Below are 26273 nucleotides of genomic sequence, written 5' to 3'. Positions count from 1 at the left end.
AGTTGTGTTAGATATTAAATATAAGCAGTCCAAATCTTTAAACAGGAATGAGCCTTTATTTGTCACACCACATTTTGACATCATGTCAAACAATACAGGAGGCAGAGTGAAAAAAAGGATTTTAACAACAGCATAAATAGGTTAAAGTCTAAAACGTTAAAATCCTACATAGTGGCTTAATACGTTTGTATCTATTTATAGAAAAATACAGTCCAAGAGTTAACATGTGTAGTTTACCATTTATTCTAAAAAAGAACAGTAACTAGAAGAACCATAAATTGTGGGATTATAAGCAGTTTAGTAAGCAGTAGTAAGAAATATATTTTATACTGAGATATAAATGAATTGTCAAAATAATAATCCATTAAATGAGAATGACGGCATTCTGCTTATTTTGGTGATTTCATTCAGTAAAAAATTAACACCACAAGAAACACGTGCTTGGCTTGTAGGAAAAATACACATAAAAAGAGAAATATATATTAGTGCTAGCCAGCTAGCGGTTTTTACTTGTAGTGACAGCTTTGTTGAGGATGTTTTACAAGTGACACCATATTTGATGACGATAGTTGTTGGTCTTAAACTTTATTGATCCAATCGCTAGAAGTAATTAAATTGAATAAATGAACAGCAGTCTATTTTTTATGCCATCGTCTGAACTAACCTTGGCCCCCTATTGAACATAATGAATGTTATATTGTGATCAGTTAAACAAACTGAAGCCTTTATTTAGACTGACTTATTATGGACACCACAACTGCTGTTACCTTTGTCCTTGACTCTTAATGAGGTCTATGGATGTAAAACTTAGGGTGAACAGTTGCATGTGAGCAGCAGGGATAAAAAAACTGACCTCCAATGAATCTGATGCGCATGGAAATGAGAAATTTTAGCATTTATGCGTTTATGTGTAAAGCATAAGAAGGACAGATGTTGACAGTGAAGTCATGCGGACAGGTCAGGTGTACCGTATGAAAAGGTTTAAAAGTATGGTGAGATCTTCATTTGAGCAAAGTATGCATCAGACGGGGAAAAGGGTCTTTGGAACAGCACCAGAGATCAAGTACAGTAAACCTATTCAAGTTGACCCACCAGCAGCATTACAGTACCTTGATTAGACATAAGATTTGGCCGCCTTGGTGTAAGGGCGGGGGTATAAGCTAGGGATGGCCCTAAAAACGTCTGGAGCAGATTCCACTGAAGGTGCAGATCCAGGATTTGTTTGGCCCCTTTCTTCATGTTCACAAGAATGTCTGGAACATTCAGGTGAGGCGTGACCTCCGGGTAGAGGACACAGGAGGCAGAACAAAGATTGTTAAGGTAGATTCCGCTGTTTTTGATTACAGCACATCAACATTGACGTCGGCCCTTATCACCAGAAGCTCTCGAATCTCACTGTCTTTCCAAGTTAACTTCTCTGTCTGCATCTTCTACTTCTGTGCCACCTCATTTTCATCCTGACACATTTGTATTGTTTGGGTTTTTGTCACTTTGCATCCGTCACATGTTAGAAATATGTAACAAATCACTTGCTGTGCTTTTTCTAGACATGTCATCAGGGGGCTGGAAGGTAAAGTTCAGCAACTGACTTGGACATTTTGTGTTCGCACATTTTTAGGGAAATGTCTGGACTTCAGTTCAGGTCTGAAAGCAACTTAAGGGCCCTTTGAGTGGAGGTATGCACACTACTGTATGCTGCTCTAGTTTTTTATTCTTTTTGGAGGTTTCCTTACCTAGCTGTCTGCCTGAATAATGACCACTGTGTGTGTGTTTTCTTTTTTTGACCTAACTTCCCTTCCAGCCACGCTCAGCCAGCTCTCATTACCACACTTACAGGTTGGCCACCTGCCAGCCCTTGACTCAGCCTAAACCTCTGAAACTCTGGAAAAGTGCTCAGCAGCCTGTTAGACTCTGTGAACAGTCACTCTGTTCCCTGATTCAGTCTCAGTCTTTGATTCAGGAACTTACATGAAACCTGTGAGACTATTCTTTGTCTCAGATCCTGCAGTGTTCGGCCCTCAGAGTCTTAAATTCAAACCTGAACCTGCAAAAATACAAATTTCTATACAATCAAAAACTTTTTCAAACATACAAGAACATAACAGTAATTTGGCAGTTTCTTAACTTTTCATTCACGTCTACTTCAAACATTGCAGGCTTTATTTTAAAAAGATATTTGAATGTATTTTTCTTACTCTTAGAGAGTATTATCTCCACCAAGGAGGCCATGTTTTCACCTGTGTCCATTTTGTGTGTTTGTTAGTTTGTTATCAATATTTCGACAGATTTCCTTGAAACTTGGGAGAGTAATGCGATATGGCTTAGGAAAGAACCCCTTACATTTCCAGATGAAGACATTTTAGAAAAGGTATTTTTAGCATTGCAAGATACAGCATTTTCCTATAGGGAAGAATTCATGGATCTTTTATGAAATCTATAAGTTTGTGAAATTTGACTTTTGGAGGTATGCAGTCTACTGAACGCCATTCTAGTTTCCTCATAATGGGAAAATGAAATGACACACTTGAAACTTTGTCTAGTTGTTGCATCATAGTGAACATTAGCATTAAAGCATATTTTATATTATTTTATATTACTTTTTTTCTAAGATGTATGATTCAATAGTAGATGACATGGAAACTAATGGCTGCCCTCAAATAAACTAATTCAAAAATTTGAAATTCTACAACACACATAATAAAATGGTTGCCAGTTATATGAGCTACTGTATAGATGATTTTGCAAGGAACTAAACCTTGCATAACTCCTGCAGGTCCTTGCAGTGTGTGGAGTGTATGCAGTGGTGGATATGTTAGTGGGAGGTTTGGAAAGATGATTAATCAGTTCATATTTCTAGTTTCTTTTTCATGACAAGCTTGTACAGGATCTGGTAGCCGTCATCCCAGGCGTACAGCAGCTGCTCCTGAGGGTTGTACTTCAGGCTGGAGTGAGATCCATAGCGTTTGGGGAAGTAAACCAGTGGCGCCTCGTCATTGCTCACCATGCCATTGACGTCGAACACGCACTGCACACGTGAGCGGCCGGCCTGCTTGGTGTTGTACACCACATAGAGGGTGCCACAGATGACAAACGCTGACTCTGCGCTCTCTCTCGGGCAGTTTGTGTCCCACATCTGCTCGATGTCCAGCGAGCTGGCGTCCATTTTAGCCAGAGAGATGTGCTGCTCATTCTGCCGCGTGGCGTAGATGGCCCACAGGCCTTCCTCATCCACAGCCAGGTCCATCACTGTCTCGGGGGTCAGGCCGTACACAGGGACATGGTCCTGGACTGGAAACACAGCGCTGTCCGTCACAGAGTTGGTCTTCAGGTCATATTTAACCACCATTACATCGTCAACCTGATTTACATAATAGGCGTGGTTGTTGTAGATGACGTGTCCTGTTCCCCTCCAGGCTGACGGCAGCTTCAGGCTCCTGGACAGAGACAGGCCCAGGGAGCGGGTGAAGTCTTGCGCAGAGGAAAACTCGTGGATGGTGTCGCCGTCCGTCCCATTAAAGATGTAGACCTTCCCAGAGCCATTACTGCTGTCTTTACTCCACATGCCCTTTGGTCCTCCAACTCGCTTTAAGATCTTCATGGCTTTTATACTGGAGATCATGTCGCTGCAGTCTGAGCACAAGAGAGGGAGAGGTCTTATGTGAGGGGTCTTTGACATTTTAATAAAATTTGAATTCCTAATTTGCATAACTTTAAAGGAATAGCCCTGAATTTTAGAAAACGTGGAAATCGGATTTTCAAGAGTACCACTGCGTCCAGTGGATAAATAGTGAACTACAGCCAGCCATTTTTACACTTGGAAAGAAATACTCATCACTCAGCTTCAGAGGTGCTGGCAGGTGGATTTTGTTTCCTTTAGACAAAATCAGGTTAGCAAGCCACACCAGTCAGCTGCTGGTTCCAGTTTCATATACAATTTTATCAAAAGATGTTTGGCAAAAAGATTAAAAATAACATTCATCCTTCCATTATCTATACAGTTTATCCTTTGAGTGACAGCGACAAACCCAGCTGACATTGGGAGTGAGATGGGTTTCATCCTGGACACAAGCGTATCACTGGGCCAACGTACAGAGACAAACAACCATTCACACTCACATTCACACCTAGGGTCAATTAGAGTCTTCAGGTGCTGTCAGATTATTGTCACACTGTAGTCTGTAGTCTAACCCTAACCCTAACCCTAACCATCAACAAAAAGCAGGGTTCAAACTGAAAATAAACTGTAAGTGCAGTTTAGGAGCATTGTACTGTATCCCACCTGAGAGTTTGAAATATTTGGCCTTCTGCTTCTCCTGCACCAGAGTCACCTGCTGCTCTATCAACTTGTCGTCCACATCCACACAAGGCTGAGCCCCGTTCTGCGTCTCCAGGTAGTCCAGCTCTCGCTCCACCCGGTCCACCCTGGTGCCGACACCGTCCAGATTCATTCTCAGCGCCTCTTTCTCTTTGTCCAAGTTCTCCAGCTGGGAAACCATCTGCTGCTTCAGCTCCCGCAGCTCCGAGGCATAACGGGTGGTCTGTTCGTGCCACAGAGAGATCCGGTCCTGTTCACAGAGGGGGATTAGTTTAATCTGAATCAGAACACAAGCACAAAAGTCACTCCCTCTTGTAGACAATTGGATATTTTTTGTTTTACAGGAACAGTACATGTATTCCTGGAAACTCAGAGAAGGCCATAATTTCATGTTTCGGCTCAGCCTTAATGAATAGATTGGGACATAATAAGTAGGAAACTGATCCTTCAAACAACCAGGTTCAACCTACACGTGGCAAGTATCCTCCCAGCTCACATGTCTTTTAGCTAAACCTCCTTCCAGTGCTCTTCCAGTGCTCTGTGTGGGCGCCGCTCTGCAGTACACCCTGACCTCTGACCTCGCTGGAGGAGAGAACAGAAACAAGTTTCGCTGCGGGTGATCAGTAAAGTCTGACTCCACTTTACAGAGACCGTAAAGAGATATGGATGAATGATAGTTGGAGAGAATCTATTGTGACTGAATGATTTCAGACATGAAATGAAAGATAACGGAGAACTTCTCACACAAGAGTTTTTGTACGCATTAGTCTGTTTGTTTTATTTCTGACAGTTGTTTATTTTGTGTTGTTGGTTACATTATTAGACGTCAATGGTTTCAAGTTATTATTTCAAAAGCATTAACGGTAACTTCCCTTATTGTTTAAAACTATTTTTCTATTCCTTATACACCAAATGACTCACTAAGGAGTAAATGATTGGGACCCCCTCCAAGACCAGATGATACATCTCAAGGTGTAACCCATCCCACGGTAACAAATGATCATATATATATTATCTTTACTTGAACATTCTTATAAATGCAATTTCATGATGAAGATGGTACAAACATTGTAAGCAGATATCACACACTCGATTGTTGTTTGTCATTTATTTACAAATAAATGTGTCATATCCAAGACAAGAAGCTCTATAATAATCCCCCATACACATGTAAGAGATTTGTATTTTCCAGCATTTTCCCCAGGATTTGCCCACATCTGCATTCCATCGCCGGGTGCCCTGTCCCTCAGAGTTTCCTCTCAGAGGGACTCACAGGGAGCGCAGGGCTCGGCAGGGAGGTAAAGGGAGGTCTTACCTCAATAGCAAGCAGCCTCCGCTCCAAATAGTCAATCAGTGCTTGGTGCTGAGCGTTGGCAAAGCAGGCCAAAGTAACCAAGACAACAAGTCCTCTCATTTCTGTGTCAGCTCAGTGTCTCTCTCCAGGTCCTGTAAAGTCCTGACTGGAGCTCAGTGGCAGCGTGTGGAGGAGCCAGCAGATTCCCAGAGGTGGCCTGGAATGTTTTACTAAGCTTGCCTGGGAGGAGCCAGACACATCTGGTATAGATGGAAGCACAGAGTCAGATGGAGACAAGACACTCCTTCTCATTGTTTATTCTTACCTGGAGGATAAATTGAAAAACCAAAACAATATCTACTTTTAAGGATAATTTTGTATTATCATTAATGGCTCTGGAACCCTGATTTCATTTTGAATACTTGACACTATTTTAGCATAGGATCACAGCAGCAGGATTAAACAATTTTAAATGATTTTTTTTATTTTCACTGTAGATTTTATCCCCTGTCTTTTACAGGGGAGTTGCACCAGGAAGGGATGCCATTAGAAGAAGAGAACGTGCGACCCAAAATATTTTTTCCACTGTACATATGGACATGTGATTAACAAAGCAGACTTGTTGAATGTCAAACTGTCTAACAACTCTACCAGATGTATTTCTTGAATCTTGTCCTGAGGGTGATGTCTTCTAATATGCCTTTTATTATAATATAGCTGACAGTAGGGGAAAATGGATCAGATGAATCCAGATGTTCAACAAAATGTTTTCATGTAAACCTGCTGTGTGGTCAAAAGTGATATTTATGCTGGGAGACCCAATGTGTGAAATATTCTTCATAACGTGTCAAACTACTCTACCGGTGTGTCTTTCAACATCTACCAGCTGTTCCATTGCACAGGAACAGGTTTAATAGTAATAATATATATAAAGACTCAAATTAATTAGGTGAATGTGAAATTGCCAGGGAAATAGGGTCAATGCTGTTTAAACTGTCTCTGCTCTCTCCTTTCATTTATAAGACCAACCCTGCTATGAAACAGCTACATCACAGCAGTGAACACCTCTTTTTCCTATAAGTTGTTTCCACTTGACACTAAAAGCCAACTCAAGCACATAATTACTGTGTGTGTGTGTGTGTGTTTGTGTGTGTTTGGTTTGGTTCCCTCAGTAAGGATGCAGACGTTTATTTTATGAGATTCTGAAGTCAAAGGTGTGATCACATATTTTGGGATTTGACTAGTTTAGGGATAGATACAAATTTGAAGAAGAAGGCTCTTTACCCCTGAAACTCTAAAAGTGTTTTGTGGACTTAAACATCCCCCCGCCTCTTTTGCCTTACCATAGTGGTGAATAGGTAATTGGTTAATGTTAGTTTTTGGGTGAACTATCCCTTTAAGAGATTTGCAACATTTCCATTGGTTTCTAAGAGAACAAAGACGATTATCCATGATGATTTATGCGTGGGGGTTGGTTATTAATGTTAATGTAGATCTAGTGAATTTAGATGTGGCTCCACTGTTGGTGGACGTATGCGCTCTAAGTGCGATGCTAGTTGTGTTTTTTGTGTGTTTGCCTTCCTGCTCCCCACTAACCCTGCTTTGTCCTCTCTTGCCCGAGAAACACCTGCTCCTCTGTTCCACTCTGTCACGCTCAGCCAGCTCCCTCAGCTGACTGTTTGGCCAGACTTCCTCGAGTTCACTCTCTCTGATCAGCTCCTCTGGACTCCCCCTCACCAGACACACCGCTCCTCAGCCAGGACTCTGGATTCAGCTTTTGCCCTTCAGAGTTTAGTTCCCTTGCACTTGTTTTGGTAGCTTTGGGTTTGATTTGTAACTTAATTTGCCTTTTTACCCTTGTAACCAGTTTGCAATAACAATAATCATCGTTAAACCCATTTTTCTATGTCCTGGTAAATGATTTTCGCAATCAAAATAGTACCATATTCATTCTGCATGAAGTACAATGATATAGGTTTGCGTTTTCATATTGTCAGCCCCTCTGCAGTGAGCCTGTCTGCCCACGCTTCACTGTCACTAACACAGCATAGTGGCATAGTTAGAAAATTAGAGTTACCTCATTTACAATAAACTCTTTAGCCCTCTGACAGACTGGTGAGCCGTCCTGGGTCATCCTGCCTCCTCAGGATCTTTAGTCAAATGCAATCCAGTAAACAAGCTCAGCCATTAGCAATAAACAAAAAGATGTGGTTCAAAGTTGGTTATATTAGTGTGTAACAAACCAGTACGTGCGAATGTGTGTAGATGGTCATGTGCTGTTGTATGAATGTTTTGGGGCGTTGAGTGACTGTGTCCAACAATAACAGACAGGATCAGCAGGTAGTGGTTAGTGATGTAAATCCGGTGTGTTATAAGAGCTAACGCAGCGCCTGATGATGTCTGGTACAACCTCACTTTTTTTCTAACTCTATATCTTCAGATTGTTTTGCTGGAGTCTCGTCAGGCTTAACATTAATGTTTTCACATACACAGTGTGTACATCCCTTCTAAAATAAACTCATTCAACTTTGAATTAATCTTTATTTTATTCAAATGTATTTGACATTCAGGAGCAGGGTCCGGATCTTCTCAGGGAGAGACTCACGCCGGGCTCTATGCTCCTTTTGGGTCGTGATTGTTGGACTTCTGTCACCAATAACTGCTGCTTACTCCGACTGATTTCCACCAAACATGGAAACGTTAAAACTTTCAGCCTGTTCAGGACATTCCTGCTATTTTATAATATGTATACATTATAATATGTAGTATAAATTACAACTGCTACCATTTTGGCTAATAATAATTTCTAATACTACCTTATAATAATACATCTGTTTTTTACTCTAATTGAAATATAAGATAGAGTAGTATAATAATCATTATATTTGATTATCAGTAGGACATTCTATTCTCCTGAAAGCTCTCCCACTCTTGTGTTATTATTCATAGTCTATCTACCTGAAGCGGCGCATACTGTTTGTCCATATATGGTGTGAATGTGGGGGCATACAGCCGAGTGGGCAGGGAAGTAAATGGACATGACGACAATGATCAGTGTGTTCATTTGAATGTGAGTCCATCTTTTCAGGACATTTGTTTACAGGATTGTGAGTGTCCTCAGTGATTGGGCAGAACAGCGTGAAACGTCCTGAAACATGCAAACACAGGCAAATGTGGGGCACGGAGGGAAAGAGGCTAGAGGGCCTTTTGTTATCAGACAGCGCATCAACTAGTGGAAGATCAGATCAACTCGGAAGATCCTCTTCAAACCCCAAAATACCAGGTATGTCCTATTTCATTGTGTGAGAAAATACGAGATTTAGTTGGCTCTATGTGGGGGTTTCCAGATTATCAACAAAAAAAAGGAAAACTAATTTCTACACTAGATAATACAAAGGATAAGTGGTTTGAATAATGGATGGGTTAAAACTTTGTGCTGCTCTGTGGTTCGACATTAGGAGACAGAAATTGTGTCATTATTGTATTGCACTTCTGATTTTCTCTTCCAGCAACAAAAGGGATCAAGACCCACCGACACTGAATTCTTCTGAGCAAAATGGAGTACACATTCAGAGCAGTAACTCACAGCTCGGGGATTATTATCTGGAGAGTTGAGGTAATGTGACTTCAGATGCTACAATAATGACTGAAAGTTAGTGAGCAGCAATGGCGGAACAACTCCTGTCATTTCATCTGAGGTGCAGATTTTATTTTTTCTTCACTCTGTGCAACAGAAATTGGAGCTGGTTCAAGTCCCAGAGAAATCCAATGGGAGCTTTTATGATGGGGACTGCTACGTGCTTTTGTCTGTAAGTCTCAGAAGTGACTAATGAATCTGTGTGGTTTTCAGTGCCGGGGCAGCTTGTTTGTCGAGTACAGGCCACTGCTGTATTTGCAGACATAATTTGTATATTACATCAGACACCCTCCTCATGTATACACCAGCACAGACCCACTGTTTCCCCTCTCTGGTTTGTCCAGACCCAGAAGGTGGGCAGCTCTCTGTCTTATGATATCCACTACTGGATTGGCTCAACGTCCTCTCAGGATGAACAGGCAGCAGCCGCTGTTTACACCATACAGCTCGATGAATTCTTGGGCTGCACTCCGGTCCAGCATCGCGAGGTCCAGAACCACGAGTCCGATGCCTTCAGGGGATACTTCAAACAAGGAATAATGTGAGTGTTGCTGCAGCAGGCCAGCGTTAAATAAATTGTAAATAAAATGATCTTGTCTTGTTTAGCTATAAGAAAGGTGGCGTTGCATCAGGTATGAAGCACACTGAAACCAACTCCTATGATGTGAAGAGGCTGCTTCATGTCAAAGGGAAGAAGAGAGTGATTGCCAGGGAGGTGAGCCATGCTTCACAGTGGTTATGTAATGTGGTGCACAGGAGGCTGTGTACAAAATGGTGCCATATGCTTGAATTTGTTTCAGGTGGAGATGAGCTGGAAGAGCTTCAACCTAGGGGATGTCTTTTTGTTGGACATTGGAAAAACCATTGTTCAGTGGAATGGCCCAGGGTGTAACAAACAGGAAAAGCTTAAAGTAAGATTTTTGTGTGACTGTGTAGGGGCCTCTGTATTTTGTTGTGTGCAACATTTTATTTGTGTTTGTTTTAGTTTACCTTAACCTCTGTGTTGCATTATGTGCTCGGGAAAATAACAACTCACAGAGCAACTGACTGTCTCTAAAGACACAGCCTTCTTCTACATGTATATTGTAGTTGGACCTTGGAATAATTCTGACTGTGAGTTGTGTGTTTTCGGTGCTCATCACAGTATCTAAATCATCCTCTTTAAATCTGTGTATGAAGTGGTGGGAGTGCTCAGATTGAGTTCATTTCCTTGTTCCTGCAAAAAGCCTGGAGCCTCTGAATGGTTCATTGTCTCCCACAGTTCACTAACCTAATAATAGAAATACAGTGAGGGGTGTTGTTGTTGTAACCTTTTAGTTCGATTTCATGTTGCATCAGGGTTAGGTCTAGGGTAAGGGTTATAATAATACAAGATTTCTGACTAACCAGCATGGAAAGTCTGGGATGAAAAGCAAGTAACACTACTTTAATTCAATTTTTAAATATCTTAATCCGTAAAAATGTCAATCAAAGACATGCAGACTGGAGTTACTTAAACTGAAGACTCTAAATTGACCATAAGTGTGAAGGTGAGATCGGATGGCTGTTGGTCCCCAGAACAAAAGGAAAAGGCATGTAGAGGGATGTATGCCATCAATATCTCATCTAAAGATTATAGTCTGAGATTTCTGAGATTGTGTATTCTCTCATTGTCGTACCTCTGCTTCTCAGGGGATGTTGTTAGCCAAAGACATCCGGGACAGAGAGAGAGGAGGTCGGGCGGAGATCAGAGTGATCGAGGGCGATGCAGAAAGCAACTCCCCTCAGAGCATGGAGGTCCTGAATAATGTTCTGGGAGAAAGAACATCCGGGCTAAAAGACGGACCACCTGATGAAGTTGCGGACCAGGAGCAGAAGGCCAAACTCACGCTTTACCAGTAAGCTGCCCCCCCACCCCCCGGCCTGTATTACCCATGTCCCTACAGGCATTATTTAGAGCGAGAGTGAGAATTTATCCAAATTAAGTTTCAGTTTTATTTGATTTAATTTGTTTCAGTGTGTCAGATGCTGATGGTCAGATGAAGGTCACAGAAGTTGCCACCAGACCACTGGTTCAGGATCTTCTCAACCATGATGTGAGCTGCTGCAATATTGATTAAAAAAAGAAAGATCCGCTCGCCACTGTAAAACTCTGGTGTCAATCTAGTCTGACATTTCACGATTCCTATGCATTATAGAGTTTGAAGTATTGCTGCTGCTGTTCACACAGGGAATACATATACAAAGATACATATATAACTGTTGTTTTGGATACCTAATGTAATGGTCATTTTAGGACTGCTACCTCCTGGACCAGGGAGGGACCAAGATCTTTGTATGGAAGGGGAAGAAAGCAAACAAAGCTGAAAGACAGGCTGCGATGGCCAGAGCTTTGGTGAGTGACACCACATACCACCACCTTGGGTTGGAATGATCTAACATGACATGTTTCTATGTTGCATTTGACTGGCTGCTACAGGAGTTCATCAAGGTCAAAAACTACCCCAACACTACAAATGTGGAGACAGTGAACGACGGAGCAGAGTCGGCTCTCTTCAAGCAGCTGTTCCAGGGGTGGACAGTCAAAGACCAGACTCAGGGTCTTGGCAAAGTACACACGAAAGGGAAAGTGGGTAAGTGCCTATGTGTTTGTTAATCCACCAAAAATACAACAAGCAAAAAAAGTGGAAGCGCTTTTGTCTTTGAAGAACAACTTCTTTGGTTGTTGATTCATGATTTATTGTTTTATGGTCATATCGGCTGCAGCCAACATCACACAGGAGAAATTTGATGCTTCTCTGATGCACGTGATGCCGGAAATTGCAGCACAGGCGCGAATGGTGGATGATGGCACGGGTCAAGTTGAGGTATCTGTTACTATATACTCTAAAAAACCTTAAAAAATGAAAATGCACTCATTATCTACTCACCTATGGAGGGGTGGGTGAAGTAAAACACTTTAAGAGTTCCAGGGGTAATCAGCGTTGCAGCCAAATCCAATACAATTAAATTAACAAGTGATAGATTTTTCAAATCTAAAATAACAACTGGAAGAAAAACATCACATGCCTTCATACTGCTCCTGTGGTGTCGGTGAGCCCCAACATTGAAACTGGCCACAGTGATATTTTCTGCAATTTGTGTTTCAGACTAAATTTACCTTTGTGATGTTCTCAGGTTTGGAGGATTGAGAATCTGGAGCTCGTCCCTGTGGATCCTAAAAGTTACGGATACTTCTATGGAGGAGACTGCTACCTGATCCTCTACACCTACCTGGTTAACAACAAGCAGTGTTACCTGCTCTACATTTGGCAGGTGAGGGCGTGCTGTAATAAACTGTGTTTAACATAATAATAAAAACAATTAAGTTGCTCCTCTCCATTCCCTGCTTTGGATTTTTCTGATGGTCAAATTATCTATTCTGACCCATATCTCAGGGGCGTCATGCAACACAGGATGAAATAGCAGCCTCAGCATTTCAGGCTGTGGATTTGGATCAGAAATATGGTGGCGAGCCAGTCCAAGTGAGATTAACCATGGGCAAAGAACCAAGACACTTTATGGCAATGTTCAAGGGTAAAATGGTCATCTTTGAGGTACGACTATTGACTGCCATTATACAAATTCTATAGATGTAATATTATCATTTCTATGGTGTCTTTTTTACAACAGTAAAGAATATGATTGTTCTTTTCTTGAAGGGAGGCACATCTAGAAAAGGAGCCCCTGACCCAGAGCCTCCAGTCAGACTGTTCCAGGTCCACGGCTCTGACCCATCTAACACTAAAACCATTGAGGTTCCAGCCCTGGCCTCCTCTCTCAACTCCAATGATGTGTTTCTACTGAAGAGCCAATCAGGAATGTTTCTGTGGTGTGGGAAGGTAAGGAGGAGGGAGTTTAAATAAGAGAGAGAATCACAACCACAGGGTTATGATACAATATAATACTTTTGGAGTAATCATTTTTAATACTTCTGTAACATAAAATTAAAATCAGACATACTGTTATTTGTTTGGCTATGTATAGTTCTTTTTTACCCTGTCAAAGCTGCTTTGAGCGAAACACTAAACCTCTATACATTTTCTCAGTATTTTGATATAAATGGACTTTCAGCACTGTTATTATTTTTGAAAAGGTGTAATTTGTGTTACCAGGGCTCTAGTGGAGATGAGAGGGCCATGGCGAAGGAGGTCAAGACTGTGATTGGACAGAACAGCTCAGAGGAGATTGTCGCAGAGGGCCAGGAGCCCGTTGAATTCTGGGGAATCCTTGGAGGCAAATCTCCATATGCTAATGACAAGAGGTGTTGACAAAATACTAATACCCTAGAGTTCGATGTTACGAATAGGAAACTCATTAGTTTTCCACTGTTCTGCAAGTTATTTTTTGTTGTTGTTGTTGTTGTTGTGTGCAGGCTCCAGCAGACGGTTCTAGACCACCAGCCACGTCTGTTCGAATGCTCCAATAAAACAGGCCGTTTCATCGTCTCTGAGGTGACTCAGTTCACACAGGATGACCTCAATGAGGATGATGTCATGTTACTGGACACATGGGACCAGGTATGAGGTGACACTGTCTGTGACAATTCCCAAGTCTGAGACTTTCGAAACCTGCTGTATAGTGAAACAAAACTCTGAACCTGAGCTCTTTATTCTGTAGATATTTATTTTCCTCTAACTGTGCCCCCTCTTCAGGTGTTTCTCTGGATCGGTAAAGAGGCAAAAGAGGTTGAGTGCAAAGAAGCCGTGGTCACAAGCCAGGAGTACCTGCACACCCACCCAGGCAACAGAGATCCAGACACCCCCATCGTCTCGGTTAAGCAAGGGTTCGAGCCGCCCACCTTCACTGGGTGGTTCACAGCCTGGGATCCCTCCAAATGGAGCGTGAGTGTTCTGCTGAAGGGCTTGAACATTTAAATGGATGAGTAAAAAACTCCCAGTGAAAAAATGTCTCTCTCTTAGGGAGGAAAAAGCTACGAGGAGTTGAAGAAAGAGTTGGGAGATGACGTGTCACCCGTTCATGTAACAAGTGTATGTAGAATCCTATTCATTTCTCACGTTTTTCATTATCTCAACATTGAATATGTATTGGATTTATGACTAAATGCATGTTTCCATAAATCTTTTTTAGATTTTGTCATCTTCTGTCACACACAACAGTCAGTGATATATTAGATGAAAGAAGTTGTGTCAACTAGCAATGTTCTTTTAATGGGATTTTTCCAGGAGCAGAACTGTCTTGAAAGTGAGAACATCTTTGAGTCCTTTCCAGTGGACTCTCTGCTCAACAAGCTCCCTAACGAACTGCCTGAAGGTGTGGACCCAACAAAGAAAGAGGTGTGTGGGAGTAAGGGTTAACAATTTATTAGTGATGGGTTGGATGAGAGGACAGGCAAGGCATCATGTCAGTGAGTCTCCTCACCAAGATAGAGGTTCAAGGTTTGTGCCTGCTTAGGAAAAAAGTTATTTTTGGGGTCAGAGATGAAGGCTGGGGAAGGGTTATGACAGTATGGGTTCTCCTCTTAACTAATGTAAGTGTATGTAAAGTCCCAGACGGGGATCTATGATGATAACATACAACCTCAGGAAACCATGTTTGTGCACTTCCTCCCTGGAACAGTTAAATGTGAATGATTTAACTATATGGCCGACACTGATTAAACAAAAGAAGACATGTTTTTTTCTGTAGTGCATTAGATAACCATCTGACATTCTGACTAAAAATGAAAAAGAAATAGAATATCCTCTAAATATCACCTTTATTGATCCCATGTGGAAATAATCTGTTTATAGTGTTTAAGTTAGTATCATTATTTGCCAAGTTTGATTCAGTTCTAATTATCCTCAAGCTGCAGTGACTTTGTTGTGTTGTAAAGTGTTACCATGACGCTTTGCAGCAGCTGAAGACACAATCTGCTCTGGTTGTTTCTGAATCTGACTGTTTTATTGACTGCTCTTCAGAAATACCTCTCGGACTCGGACTTCGACAGCGTGTTTGGGATCAGCAAAGACGACTTTGCACAGCTGCCGCAGTGGAAACAGCTCAAGATGAAGAAAGAAAAAGGAATGTTTTGATATTTTGTTTTTTGGAGATTTAAAGCCAGCAAGATATGTCGCCTGTCTGTCCCCCAACCCTTATTGGCTTTCCACTGAAGCCAGTCTTGATTCTTAATTAAATTAAAATCTATTGTAACTTGTAATAACATAATTTGAAATCTCAGTCTGACAATGTAAAAAGCTGTAATGCCTATTATCGCGGGTGTGGACAATAACAATTAAAAGCAGTTTTTTATTTATTGGCAAAGAAATTAATATTTGTGCAACTTTCTTTAACTTTGAAATACCAAAATGTTAACAGCACAGATTTCTCCTGTAAGTCCGGATCTACTTTGCCATCTGTTGGTCAAATAATGATACAGCATGTCACTTTTGTTTGTACAAACTGTTAAGTATCTACAGCTGTTCCTCTACCGGTTTCACAGGAATGGATTACAATCATCTTATCCTATAATTTGTAATTTTTTTTTCCCCATGCGAAACAATTTTAATAAACAAGTACATGAAACCATTTAGAGCAATAAATCTTTACTGTGCAGGAAAATCTAAAGACCATTCGAAAGGGATTTTATGAATATATTATGAAAAAATACATATATAGACATTATATATAGAGATAGATAGTGAGAGAGCACATCAATAGAGCACACACCATCATTATTAACTCCTTTATTTTGATATGTCTGAAATGGTATATCAGGTAATTTACCGTCACACGTGAACATTCAATTCAAAGCAGAGGAGCGGTAAATAATATTTCGACCCATAAAACACAAACCACAGCAACAGCTGATGTGTAACATTGACTTAAGAAAATAAACACATAAAACAATTTTGATTACTTTATTGAATATGAAAACAATCACCGCTAGGAGCTCAAACTACACTCCCAGTATCAAAAGGTAAAGGTTTCCTCTAATGGGAAATGACGATTTAGAGGTGTGGATTCAGAAAGGTGTTCATTTTCTGCATCATTACAAAATCAAACCCTTTGACCGGATAGGAAACCGACGTGTATTGTGTATATCACCATAAATAACAAGCACAGCACACGTGAATTACAGTAACAGTCACCTTCCATCAGCTCATGTTGAGCCAGTCATCTGAGCTGCTTGTTACAGATCCACCTTAAAAACTGAGAAATACAAAACATGCCTCATTCTATCAAAATGTAAATGAAAAATCCCTTTAAAACACATTTTACTTCAGTGAACCGCAATTAAAGTATCATTCAGTACATGTCTGTTAAAGTACTGCATGCAAAAGTACTATTAAAAAAGTAGTTCAACCAGTTCATGTGCTGTTTAGAAACAATGAAGTTGCCCATGCAAACTATCACAAATGAGGTGAGAGGGTCTAATGTTGTTTCAAGAATAAAAAAAGAAACATAACATTGTAGAAAAACTTACAAAATTTTGATTACATACAAAGTGTGTACAGCAATTTAAGACTTCTAAAGAGACTAATTACAGCAAGTTTCACTGCAAATGTGCAAACATACAGGAGGCATGTAGGCGGAGAGATGACAGCCTGCGGCAGCTTGGCTGCTCGTCTCTCGCTGACGTGCGCTGCGATAAAGGGAATGTTGTTTGTAATGTTGTCTGACAAATCTATGACACATTACAAGAACTTTAGAAAGTGCAAATGCAGCAAAATCAGCTCTCTATAAAACTCTAGCTAAGTAGGGGGTAAACTAAAAGAGACTGTAAGCGAAAAATATCGATCTTATGGACTCAGCTTTATTGATTATCAGTATCTGATCTGAGGTTTCAAAGGCTAATGTTATTCATGAAAAAAACTTCTACAGTGTGTCCTACAAATGGAGACAGTCCAAATATCTTGACCTGACAAAGATTTAAATTTAAGATTATTATACCGCGTTGCTGTTTTCAGACATGTCCTAAACTCTGGACATTCTCCTGAAACCTTTTTTAGGGGCTTTACATTAGAAAGCCTGAGTCTCCAGGGTTTTTCCTGCCATGTTCCAAACAAGCTGCGAGACGTGAACCCGAGGTTCATGTCTGAAAATGGCTTATGTGAGATTCGGCTCATCCCATTTGCAAATTAAGCTGTAACAAGCTGCGGGTGTCTAAATGATTGGACTGTCTCTAAAGTCGTGTGTTTCTAAATGTGCAGTTATGATTGGAGTCATAACAGCCTCAGTCCCTGTCCACACACTAACATAGTTCACTGTATTTTGTCTACAGGTAAATCCTGATTTGTCTCGGAGCTGTTCGTGTACAAACACACATTCGTAAAAAGATTCCCTAAAAGATAAATGGTCGAAGAAGCATGGAGCATTTGTCATGTTTAGAAAAAAATATTTGTTTAAATTAAGAGACATCAAAAATAAAACAGTGGCAAAAGAAAATGAAGCACTCATGGGTGGAGCTCTAGCTGGTAAACCTCCTCAATCCTGAGTTTCTTTGTTGATAATTCAAAGCAGAATTTTACTTTTCTACTACAGTGTTTTAAAACTGGAGCTGATTAATATCATTAATTCATGCGTAAATTTATTTCCTTGAATAATCAAGTCTACAAATAGATCTATGAAATGTCGAAAATAATGAGCCTGAACAATGTCTTCAAATTGCTTGTCTCGTCCCAAAAGTAGTCCATTTCCCAAAGATACCATAAAGCAGCGAATCCTCCCATTTGAGAAATCTTAAAACCAGTGAACGTTTTGGCATGTTTGCTTGAAAAAGTAGTGAAACCAGGTTAGCTTTCTTCAATCAACTAGTTGATTTATCATAGGATACGTAATTACGGCAACTCTAGCTTTTGCAATTGGTCTTAAAGTTGTCTAAGAACATGAAGATCGATTTGGATAAACTGCAGATCCACGACCTTTTGAATTTCACCAATAGGTCAAGAAGAATCATTGCTCTTTTCCCCAGTCATTGATACGAACAGGTAAAGTTAAGACACAATGCAGCCGTCAGGGTCGTTGGGGGCTTGAGTCTCACCGTTGCTGACCTGAACGTTGTTGGCTGGACTTTTCTCTTTATTCTCTGAATCATCAGGCAGGTCCACACAGTCGCCATCGCCTTGAAAGATCCTGTCCTGCTCTGGAGTCTCGGCGGACGCATCCTCATAGGCACTTAAGTTGTCTGAATCGTTTGTGTCCGTTGATGGATCTTGGCCATTGTCGTTGCCATTTTCGTAAGGCCTCCAGAGGACACCGTCTTCAGAGAGCGGGTTGTCCAAAGCAAGAGAGGGTATGTGGGCAAGAGGCTTGTGGACCATCTTCCGTATCTTGGTCAGGAAGCTTCCTTCCTCCTCTGCTCCATCGCCCTGCTCCACCTCCTCAGACGCTTCACTGGTGCTGTGAGGTTCACACGGGGGTAAGTCTACTTCCTCTCTGCATGAGTCTTGAGTCTGCTCGATGACCTCATGGTTTTTTATTTGGCTTCCGTTTCTTGTTGCCTCATCTTCAGTTCCATATGTTTTCTCTTGAGCAGGGGCTTTCATTTGTTCCTGCACAGAGAAGTTTAATTGACCATTGGATAAAAACATAGACTTACTTTTAAAAATGTATTTCATGCATTTAATACCAATTGTAATGATTGAATATGTGAACATATAGAAAAAAACGACCTTTTAGCACTGAAGACTTTTTTCTCACTGCCTTTTATTTATAACTAAAAAGGAAGTTATTGTTGAAGTTGTGTATTCCTAGCTTTTCCTTTTTTTTTTTTATTGTTATGACTTTGTTCTCGACCCGAGTATAGCCATACAATGGTAGAAATCATCACTTCCACAAAGGGTTCATAGCATACAGCGCTTAAAAAATGTCATATGGAAAGTAATACTTTGTAAATGCACAGGTATTGGATAAGTTCTGTTTTGCCTGCTAAACTAAGTCCATGGATTGGTATCAGTTAAGTAAAAGTGCTATCAGGACATCTCTAAACATGTAACAACCTTTTACCATAACAATGTAATGTTATGTAATATTCTTATTCACTGTCACATTACCTCTTTTAATCTCTCCACCTCTTGCATTAGAGAGCTGACCATGCTCTCCAGCTTCCTCTTGGCCGCCCTCTCTTGTTCCAACTCCTACAAATGCAGAGAGACACAGTTGCATCACAGGAGGACCAATATTATCCAATTCTAAATGTCCATATATGGCTGAAGTATTTAAAGTGAAGAGCTGTGTCATTGATGTTGAGGCCCTGACGTACGGAACTAGCCTGCCCAGCTTCCCTCTGGGTCTCAGCCAGCAGCTCTTCCACACCCTCCAGCGTGTCCTGCAGAATGTCCACCTGGAACAACAGAGCCTCTCGCTCGAACTCCAGCCCACGCAGCTCCTGCACCACCTCTTCATAGCTGGCCTGAAGATCCAGCTACGACACAAACACAGTTGAAAATCAGTGTGGGCAATTTTAGAGGTATGCGTTCAGTCAGTGGGAGGGCAATTGTTTAGTGGGCTCTCAGAGGTGGGAGGCCTCTTCTGGAAACATGACAATCTAATACTATCCCTGACAGAGCTGTGATTACATAGCAATAACCATCATCATATGTATAATAACTAGAGTATAACAAGGATAACAGTGAGAAATAGTCACCATTTCTGGGAGTCCCATGAAGAGATCCTGCTCAGTCTGTTGAAAGGGGGAAAAAAACATAATAAAAGAAAAATCCAAATAGATGTATTTATTTAATTGGATTCATTTAAATGAACAAACAATGATGTGGGAGGCTTTGGATTCCTCCACTCTTCATCCTTGCATACATACAAAGTAAAAATAACAATGCAGTTGATTCACATTTTTTAGGCTTTCATTAGTGAAACCAACAAGAAAGGATCCGATTGTCTAAAAGCCATTAATTCCAATGTGCATGTATAAGTTGTGATTTAAAGATTTTACCTAACACTGTTACCCCATCGCTAGTATTTATGGTAGAAAACTTCACCTGGTCGACTCTTGGTTTATAAAACATGTTCATGTGGTTGACCCTCAGGTGTCATTGAATCTGACACAAGGTTTGGTACACAGAAGCATCTATAAAAACCTGTGACCATATGTAAATGCTTTACACCATGTTTGATAACAGCTCTGGGAGTATCAGATTAAGTGTAAAAGAAATGCGTGGTTAGGAAATCAGAGCGGAAACAGGAAAGACGCTTGGATGGTGCAGAACTCTGAAAAGGCTAATGCTCTACTTCATCAAGTTGAAGAAAGTAGCAGAGATAATTAGGTCTTAACGCCAGCTCCTGTATATGACATCGAGACTGGCTGATTAAGAATTTTGCCCCAGTTAACTTGTCTTGCATAAGACTCTTGTCTTCTCACAGTGTTTAACCTTAAATGTGTTAATTAGAGAAAAATAGCCTGAGTAGGTTGTCCCACACACTTGAAGGGGTAAGAGTAGTATTCAGTTGTCAATGTCACCTCTAGCAAGTATTTAAATAAAACCATCTAAATACTGAAAAGGGGGTAAACACCTCCGAAGTGGACCTGCTCAGGAACATGATGACAGGACTCAAAAAAGATAGGGAACCACTAGATACATCCCAAACGTTACGTTGTACCTTATAAGCGTATAGTGCGCCAGGTCCTAACTAAGAGTTGGATACAGGACATTTTCGTTCTGATAGGGTGTTTTTTTTACATTTTCAACAATATCTAAGGAATAATTCATGCATTATGATAAGAAAAAAATTCATAGTTGCATAGTAAGGGAACTGCCATCTATGAATGTGTACAATTGGGGTTTGTAGTTATTTGAATCTGAGGGGACGGTTGTGCCTAGGCAGATGTATGTTCTCTACTGAGTGCCATTCTAGTTGATCCACCATTGGAGGGATGCGATAAAGGTCTGGGAAGAGCCCCTTCAATTTGGGTCTGGACCAAGGAATGTTCGCTCACTTTCTCTAACATTGCCAGATGGGGCTCTCTTTTTTTTTTTTACTTTTTTGTTGATCTCTCAGAAAATGATTAATTAATCTTGATAACAAAAAACAGGCATATTTATGGGACCTTAATTAATGAGTGTGTGTGACTTAATGCAGATTTGAATAAAGATCTGGATCTAGTGAATCTAAACGTGGTTTCATACCGGAAATGTTGGGAAGTGGCTGAGGAATGTGCACTACTGAGTGACATTCTAGTTTTGTATTATTTCTGCCACAATAATCATTAACAGATTAAAACAGATATTGAGACAGAGGAGTAGAAGTAGCTGTAGAGTAGACTGAAGTGGAAACCCTCCCGGAAAGGTAAACTTGAAAGTACAGGTTCGAGGTGGAGAACATAAACTGGAGATAATCAGGGTTGATAAGGTTTGATAAAGAGAGAGTTCACTTGTGTGCAAACCCTGCTCTCTCAATTTCCCAGTCCACTCCTGCTGGAGATGTGAGGCTCCTACCTGGCTGTCAGTCCCCCTCTTCAGGGTGCCTGCACGGCTGTCACTTCGTGTCACACGCCTGGAAGAAGTCTCAGTCTGAGAACGACACACACAAACACACAGTCGTGTCTCCAAGACTTCAGAGGACATTACATTGACTTATATTGATTTAAGGACTTACTCAAACCTTAACCACAACGACTGTTCTCCTAACCTTAAATCTAAACCAGAGAACATATCCTCCTTTAGGAATTGAATCATTGCCGTTATGGGGACATAACTTTTTAAGTCCCCACAACATGAGTCATACCTAGACCACACCTACCAACACCCACACAAACACCTAAGATAAGAGCGTCCATCTCATGTTGCCGGAACCAAACAAAGCAAAAACATGAGATGTTGGCTTGTTTACACTTCCTTATTGGCGTGCTAACAAAGACGTTAGCCTGTTTACACTTCCTTGTTGACGTGCTAACACAGCTGTTAGCCTGTCAACAAGGAAGTGAAGTGGAGAAGACGCATGACGGAACATAAACAAAGCTTGACTTCAGTCGTCCGTCGGTAGTCATGACACCCAAGCTTCACGTCTCGTTCCCTGGCTCCATTCTTCTAACGTGACTATGTTTACATGCACTAAAACTGGAGGGTAAGCAGTGGTAGCATTAGCATTAGCTCCGGACCAACCCCAACGACTCGCAGTGATTTCTCCGCTCACCTCCTTGATAATGCTGCGGAGCGACTCGTCCTCGCTCAGGCCCCGAGAAAAGGTCCGCTTCTTCGGAGAGCCACTGGTATCCAGCGTGGCCGAGAGCATCTTGTTCGTTATATATTCAGCCTCCCGATTATGTAAGAGACACCTCCGTGCTCTCTGGGTGATGTGACGCGCTGTTTGATTCCTACGCAACAGGGTTTAACATTAAAGAGCTCACAGTGTCTACGCCCAGGCCCTGCTCTACGGGAGCCGCGGAGGACCACACCGCCCTCACCCCGCCCACTCCCTCAGAAGAGCCGGAGATCAGAGCGGAGTCCCGGGCAGCGCCTGTTTGTTCAGACACACAACATGGCGCATGTCAGGTCCCACGTGCTGAAATTGATCCATGACAACAAGGCCTGTCAGGTGAGGCTGATGGTTCAAGAAAAGAAAGTACATTCACTTAAGTACTCATCTGATCTACTTGTATTTTATTGAGTATTTCCATCTCCACTACATTTTAAGCAAATATGAAACACTTTACTTCACTCTATTCATCTTACAGCTTTTAGTTAATACGCAGATTCACCTAGCAGTAGATAAGGTCATTGGATTCTAGCCCCACTTTGATGCCCCGACTGACCTCCTAGGATGAAGGGGGGGGCAAACTAAACTCCTTTTGAGTTTTTGACAACTGAAGGCTACCACAGGTTCTCTTTCATGTTTGGAAGGGGAGGGTGAGGTGAGGGGTGTTCAGCTGCAACATGCAACTTCACCACAAGATGTCAATGAATTCTACACACTGAACCTTTAAGTGTTTTTTATGGAGAGATAAACAAAGCCTAGTATCAATCCATTGAGCAGAGCTTTGACTGCTTGGTCACACTCCTGAACCAGAAAAGCTGCCGCCGTAAACAAATACACCAAATTCTGTTTACTCTTTTTTTTTCTGTTGCATTTTTAGTCTTGTGAGACTTGGAGTGAGATTTCCTCTCAAGTCTGATGAGACTTGGGTTGTGACATGAGTGAGAGAGAGAGTTGGAGAGATGAGTGTTGAGCTTACTGAAATTTGATTTACTGTGTTATGTATATTACATTATGGAGAATAGTGCCTGTCTAATTCCACAGATACTCCCTATTCTCTCTAAACAGTACCCAAGGTCAGGTTATAGATAAAGGGCTAACAAACAGTGCATTGTAGTGTTGAGTTAAGGGACTTTCATATCTAACTCAGATGTGCCCAGACAGAGAGGCACCAACTTCAACTCTCACCAACTTTAACTCTTTGGTGTATTTCACCAGTAGAAAGACCTAAGGACACAATGTGATTTAGTTATGCATACTTTAGGCCTAACTATCCAATAGGATGCAAACACCTGTAACATAGAGAGTCACAGCAATTCTAAACATTCATGAATGTGCTGTTAGAATGAGAGGCGCAACTAGAGAAAGATATACTGTGTGGGGATGCTGTGGGTGACATCTTCAGACTTGGGGCTGACAATTGCTCATGGTGCTCTGTTGACCTTGTACTATTGTCAACCTTCTGGTCTCCTTGATGCATCAAGTCTACATTCAAATCTTCTGCATAAGACATCAGCTGCTGCCTGAGTTCTCTTTTAGTTCTCTTTATGGCACCTTAATATACCATTCCAAGCTTGTGATATTCCCTCAGGCATGGCACTTGGGTTCGATGTTGGGAGGGGTTATGGGGTATGTGTGTTTTTTGTGTGAAATGTAAAAACATAATAAAAATATTTCTGAAAATTAAATAAATAACCGGTATTGAGGGTGAAGAGTGGGAATCAAAGAGCCACCAATCTCCCTATTCCAAGTCACTGAACCATCAGTTATTTACAAGTTATTGTAAAGCTGCAAAAAAAGTTGCATGTAGTGATGCTTTAAGACCTTCATAACTATGATTTAATGATATAATAAGTAGCATGAAATGTGTTCACTCAGGTGGCATCTTATTGGAACACCTTAAGACCTCAAACTAATATAAAAATCCTGCATTAAGTCATCTGTCATAATCTAAATTTTTTTAATGAACCTGTTTTAGAAAGAGGGAGGAGGTGATTCAACTTGATCTGCTTCCGCCACTGCTCCCTGGTATTTTCAGGTGAGTTTTATATTTTATGAGTTCTGTATGCAGAGGTAGCTGGTAAAGAATGAACAGTAAAGACAAGCTACGTGGATCACAGACATAAAAATCACATCAAATATGTGACTGGCCCACAATGTACAGTATCTCTGGGGCTTTGGTAAACACTGCATCATTTTTATATCAGTGAGATAACATGAAGTTCAACGTGACCTTGTAGGTCTGATTAGATAACACAGCAGAGAACGACATCAGCCATGTACAGCACATGTGTCTCAGCAGAGAAGAGCCTGTGGAGAGTGTTTGATCACTCTGAGCTAATAGTTACTGCAGAGACAGACTGAGACATGGTGCTACTCTGTCCCATCAGAAACCTTTAGACACTACAGGTCCTGTCCGAATAAAGCTGAATCAGTACATTAATTCAAAACCCCATAAAAACATGACATGAATGAATGTGTGGGTCCCTGCATAAAGAGAAAACCCAGAAACAAGCAAAGAACACTGGTCATGATACAGTTTGATTCGATTCATGTATCACTAAATTCATGGGAATATAAAACGGTTTTTGCATTTGATGCTAATAATGTACATGGCTAGTCAAGTCTGATTTTCTTTTTCATTAACAGCCTTGAGATAAACACAAAATAAGGGCATTATTTTCATCATACTGAGTGACATGAGTGGAGGGGAAAGGCCCAACACTATAATCTGTATTACCCATTTACCACCACATTGTCAATTTACAGCGCATGAGGTTTTGTCAACGTATAGCATTGCAAGAATAGTTTGACTTCAGGAAAAATGCCATCTTATTGAAAACTCACTGGATCATGATCTACAGCTGCAACTGCATTTCCCCCCCAGCAGATGTCACTAGTGAGTCAGTGATGCCACAGAGACTGACGGCAACTCAGTGCTCTAAAAACTCTGTTCCAGAAATAACACAACTTTTATTTCAGATGTGTAAAGACGTGAAAATAATATCTAACAAAATCTAGTTCAGCAGCACAACTTTTGTGTTTAGCTCTTGAGATAATTGCATGTACTTTGGGTTCATTGAGGAAATCTGAGTCTCATTATGTAATGTCTATATATATATATATAAAAACTCATAAACCCTCCAATCTTCCAGTTGCCATTAAGTTGTTGTCTATAAGTGTACATTACATTTTCAATCCCATCCGTATATGGAAAACATTGCAGACATGCCAATGCTGTATTATTGCAAAAACCTATTAATATATTAACATAAACCTAATTTTATTTCATTTTGACCATGCTGCCTAAAGCACTGTGCGTTTTAAAAGTTTAATGATGAAGGAAAGAGCCCAGTTTGAAAAGAAAGACAAACACCCTCTATCTTTATATGGAAGTTTTAAAATCCTTGCTTTTAGACCAAAAACCTCGTGCAAGATCCAATTATTCTTCATCTTATCAGCTCATGAAGATTCATCTAGAGTAATTTATTTATATCATTAAATGCAGCATAAACATACATATGCGTGTGTTTGGTGTGCGGATGTAGAGATTTCTGGGAGAATCTGCATCTTTTTTTTCAATTTGCACCATTTAAAAAATAAAAATCAAGAGGCGCAGCAGTTGAAGTGATAATGACTTAATTTGGCAATATCTCTTATGTGAGACCTTGTTTGTGACTGTAAAAACATGTATACTCTCATAACAGTGCGCGCACCCTCCCTTCGCTCTGTCCCTCTTGACTTGGTGACAGACCTAAAAGCCTTTTGTTGCAATCTTAGCCAATGGAGGCGGATTACGACACCGGGCAGCTGAGATATATAAAGAGCCCCGTTTTGACCGCACTTGCACATTCTTCAGT

General features: G+C 40.9%; 3 protein-coding genes across 3 annotated transcripts; 1 reads left to right on the top strand and 2 right to left on the bottom strand.

The window, feature by feature from the left end:
- Positions 1–58: 58 nt before the first annotated feature.
- olfml3b (olfactomedin-like 3b) lies at positions 59–5789 on the bottom strand. Its single transcript, XM_062399213.1, has 3 exons — positions 5631–5789; positions 4280–4565; positions 59–3630 (listed from the first exon to the last, which is right to left on the bottom strand). The coding sequence occupies exons 1-3, from the start codon at positions 5727–5729 to the stop codon at positions 2846–2848; spliced, it is 1170 nt and encodes a 389-aa protein (XP_062255197.1). The 5' UTR covers positions 5730–5789; the 3' UTR covers positions 59–2845.
- Positions 5790–8756: 2967 nt separating this feature from the next.
- avil (advillin) lies at positions 8757–15859 on the top strand. Its single transcript, XM_062399187.1, has 20 exons — positions 8757–8892; positions 9119–9225; positions 9344–9418; positions 9591–9787; positions 9853–9961; positions 10047–10157; positions 10918–11123; positions 11243–11321; positions 11522–11620; positions 11705–11858; positions 11992–12092; positions 12403–12540; positions 12663–12821; positions 12927–13106; positions 13380–13528; positions 13640–13784; positions 13920–14108; positions 14187–14255; positions 14451–14561; positions 15186–15859. Exons 2-20 carry the CDS (start codon positions 9166–9168, stop codon positions 15297–15299), a joined length of 2445 nt encoding a protein of 814 aa, XP_062255171.1. The 5' UTR covers positions 8757–8892; positions 9119–9165; the 3' UTR covers positions 15300–15859.
- Positions 15860–15935: 76 nt separating this feature from the next.
- si:ch1073-456m8.1 (leucine-rich repeat flightless-interacting protein 2) lies at positions 15936–22600 on the bottom strand. The gene is made up of 6 exons (XM_062399200.1): positions 22354–22600; positions 21657–21731; positions 19853–19888; positions 19469–19630; positions 19260–19343; positions 15936–18758 (listed from the first exon to the last, which is right to left on the bottom strand). Exons 1-6 carry the CDS (start codon positions 22450–22452, stop codon positions 18201–18203), a joined length of 1014 nt encoding a protein of 337 aa, XP_062255184.1. The 5' UTR covers positions 22453–22600; the 3' UTR covers positions 15936–18200.
- Between the last annotated feature and the right edge of the window lie 3673 nt (positions 22601–26273).

The sequence above is a fragment of the Platichthys flesus genome, chromosome 2 (assembly GCF_949316205.1).
Source record: "Platichthys flesus chromosome 2, fPlaFle2.1, whole genome shotgun sequence".
NCBI lineage: Eukaryota > Metazoa > Chordata > Actinopteri > Pleuronectiformes > Pleuronectidae > Platichthys > Platichthys flesus.
Note: the sequence above shows the minus strand (reverse complement) of the source record. Positions and strands in the feature narration are given on the sequence as shown.